This window comes from Cebus imitator, unplaced genomic scaffold (genome assembly GCF_001604975.1).
Source record: "Cebus imitator isolate Cc_AM_T3 unplaced genomic scaffold, Cebus_imitator-1.0 Scaffold146, whole genome shotgun sequence".
Classification (NCBI taxonomy): Eukaryota; Metazoa; Chordata; class Mammalia; order Primates; family Cebidae; genus Cebus; species Cebus imitator.
In genome coordinates, this window is record NW_016107461.1 from 4971305 (window position 1) to 4974441 (window position 3137).

The 3137-nt window shown below is 37.0% G+C and overlaps 1 protein-coding gene across 1 annotated transcript in view; it reads left to right on the forward strand.

The window, feature by feature from the left end:
- HSPA4L (heat shock protein family A (Hsp70) member 4 like) overlaps window positions 1-3137 on the forward strand; it is a 62148-nt gene that overhangs the window by 26749 nt on the left and 32262 nt on the right. The window contains exons 7-10 of the mRNA XM_017542750.2: window positions 53-297; window positions 442-518; window positions 1408-1559; window positions 2547-2653. Coding sequence (XP_017398239.1) covers window positions 53-297; window positions 442-518; window positions 1408-1559; window positions 2547-2653 — 581 coding nt within the window. The remainder of the gene's footprint in view (window positions 1-52; window positions 298-441; window positions 519-1407; window positions 1560-2546; window positions 2654-3137) is intronic.

Genomic DNA, 3137 nt, shown 5'->3' on the forward strand with positions numbered 1-3137 from the left:
TGGGAAGAATCTATATTCCTGAAAATTTAGTTCTGCTTTTTCAATTAAACAGGTCTTGGCTACTACCTTTGATCCATATTTGGGTGGCAGGAACTTTGATGAGGCTTTAGTAGACTACTTCTGTGATGAGTTCAAGACCAAATATAAGATAAAAGTGAAAGAAAACTCTCGGGCCTTGTTGCGTTTATATCAGGAATGTGAAAAACTAAAGAAGCTAATGAGTGCAAATGCATCAGATCTTCCATTGAACATTGAGTGTTTCATGAATGACCTTGATGTTTCTAGTAAAATGAACAGGTACCACGTATGTTTTTAGTTTAAAAAGTGTTTACTTATTTTATAATGTTTATTTAGATCATGTCTGATTTCTTTGTTGTTGTTTTAGAAGATATGTTCAACTTTTTATCCCAGAATAATGAATTTTATCTTATTTTCTCACAGGGCTCAATTTGAACAACTGTGTGCTTCCCTTTTAGCCAGGGTTGAGCCACCTTTAAAAGCAGTAATGGAACAAGCTAGTAAGTGGAAATTACTGGACTATCAAAACTGTACCATAATGTTGCCTACTTAGCAGGGGTAAATAATGATAAAAGAAATTAATTAAACTTTGTTTTTAAAAAAGATTTGTATTTCTCCTTTAAGGGGAGATTATCACATTATTCATAAGAGTAAGGCACCATGAATCTGGGTTTCTGAGAATTCTTCCTGGCTCTTTTTATTGTTTATATCATAAAACTCATGCTAGTTCTGGCCAGACATGGTGACTGACGCCTATAATCCCAGCACTTGGGGAGGCCAAGGTGGGTGGATCACCGGAGGTCAGGAGTTCAAGACCAGCCTGGCCAGCATGGTGAAACCACGTCTCTGCTAAAAATACAAAAATTAGCCAGGCATGGTGGTAACCCCATGGTAGCTCCTGTAACCCCAGCTACTCGGGAGGCTGAGGTGGGAGAACCACTTGAACTTAGGAGGCAGAGGTAGCAGAGAGCTGAGACTGTGCCACTGCACTCCAGCCTAGGCAACAGAGTGAGATTCTGTCTCAAAAAAAAAAAAAAGTAGAAATGGGGACATGATTGCTTTTTCATAAGGATTTTGGTAATTAATTAAAAATGTCATCTATGGGATTTGGAAGGTGAAAATAAAATTGAAGGACTCTGAAGAGGTCCTTTAAAACCCATGAAATGCTTTTCTTTTCCTGTTGCCTGCCACTTCATCATCTGGACCAAGTGCATTGCCTGTCACATAAATAATTAATATTTATTAAATTTTACCTTTTCCTAAAAATTATATTTTTCTTTCCATTTTATTTTCTGACAAGAAGTTCCACTTTTTAAAGAAGTACTTGACAAAGCCTTCTGTTCATATTTTTAAAGACTGTCATTTTTCTCGATTAAAAAAATTTTCCAGACTTACAACGTGAAGATATTAGTAGTATAGAAATTGTAGGAGGAGCAACACGAATTCCTGCAGTGAAAGAACAGATCACCAAATTCTTTCTTAAAGACATAAGTACCACATTAAATGCTGATGAAGCTGTTGCAAGAGGATGTGCATTACAGGTATAATTGTTACTTTATTTTTCAGAATACATATTTTGCCAGATATGAGTGATAGCTCCAAAGGGATCTTTTTTTTTTTTAATTGTACATTAAGTTCTGGGGTACAACTTGCAGGATTGTTGCATAGGTACCCACATGCCATGGTAGTTTGTTGTCTCCTCCCCCTGTCATCTACATTAGGCATTTCTCCCAGTGTTATCCCTCCCCAAGCTCCCTGCTCCCCATTGTCCCTCCCCAGCCCCCTACTCCCCAACATACCCCAGTATGTGTTGTTCCCCTCCCTGTGCCTATGTGTTCTCATTGTTCAGCACCTGCCTATGAGTGAGAACATGTGGTGTTTGGTTTTCTGTTCTTGTGTCAGTTTGCTGAGAATGATGGTTTCGAGCTTTATCCATGTCCCTACAAAGGACATGAATCCATCCTTTTTATGGCTGCGTAGTATTCCATGGTGTATATGTGCCACATTTTCGTTATCCAGTCTATCATTGATGGGCATTTGGGCTGGTTCCAGGTTTTGCTATTGTAAAAAGTACTGCAGGGAACATATGTGTGCCTGTGTCTTTATAATAGAATGATTTATGATCCCAAAGGGATCTTTTAATGTTATTTGCTTCATCCACTTGTCAGTAAGCTAAAGTAAATTGAAGTTATTTCTGATAAATAAGTTTTGTATCTTTCCCATTTATATTTTTAAGCTATAATAGGACAGTGTGTCTGTAACGACACTGAAAGAATATTTATTTTACAAATTCTCGCAGTCTGCTGGAATTTAAATTTCCTTTTGCAGATGTAAAAATATTTGGTTCATTTTTGTAAGGTCACATAAAGTGTACTCTGGGCCTTTCAAATTTTCAATCCTCATTGCCAAAAACCAGTAACTTTTAAAATGTAGCAATTGTAATAGGAGGACTTTATTAAGCAGTTCAGAGTGACCTAGGGTATGATTTGTATTTGTTGATTTAAATATGGTATACATCTTATTTTCAGTGTGCGATTCTCTCACCAGCATTTAAAGTGCGTGAATTTTCCATAACAGACCTTGTTCCTTACTCAATCACATTAAAGTGGAAGACCTCTTTTGAAGATGGAACTGGGTAAGTTATTTTTAAAACCTTGATTAGAGCTTGTTGTAAATCTTTAACCAATTAAACCTACTTTTCTAAATTAGAAAAATTTACACATTTTAAAATTCTGTTAAATACTTTTAGATAAAGTATTTAAAAAAGAAAATATAAAAATGCTACATGACCTATAAATCATAATTAGGCATATTTTTTCCCCAGGGTTCTTACTCTATTTATTTTTATTTTTTTCCCATTTATTTATTTTATTGCATTTTAGGCTTGGGGGTACATGTGAAGAACATGCAAGATTGTTGCATAGGTACACATGTGGCAGTGTGATTTGCTGCCTTCCTCCCCATCACCTACATTTGGCATCTCTCCCTTGCTATCTCTCCACAACTCCCCACCCCCCACCGTCCCTCCCCTATTTCCCCCCAACTGACCCCAGTGTGTAGTGCTCCCCTCCCTGTGTCCATGTGTTCTCATTGTTCAACACCCGCCTATGAGTGAGAAC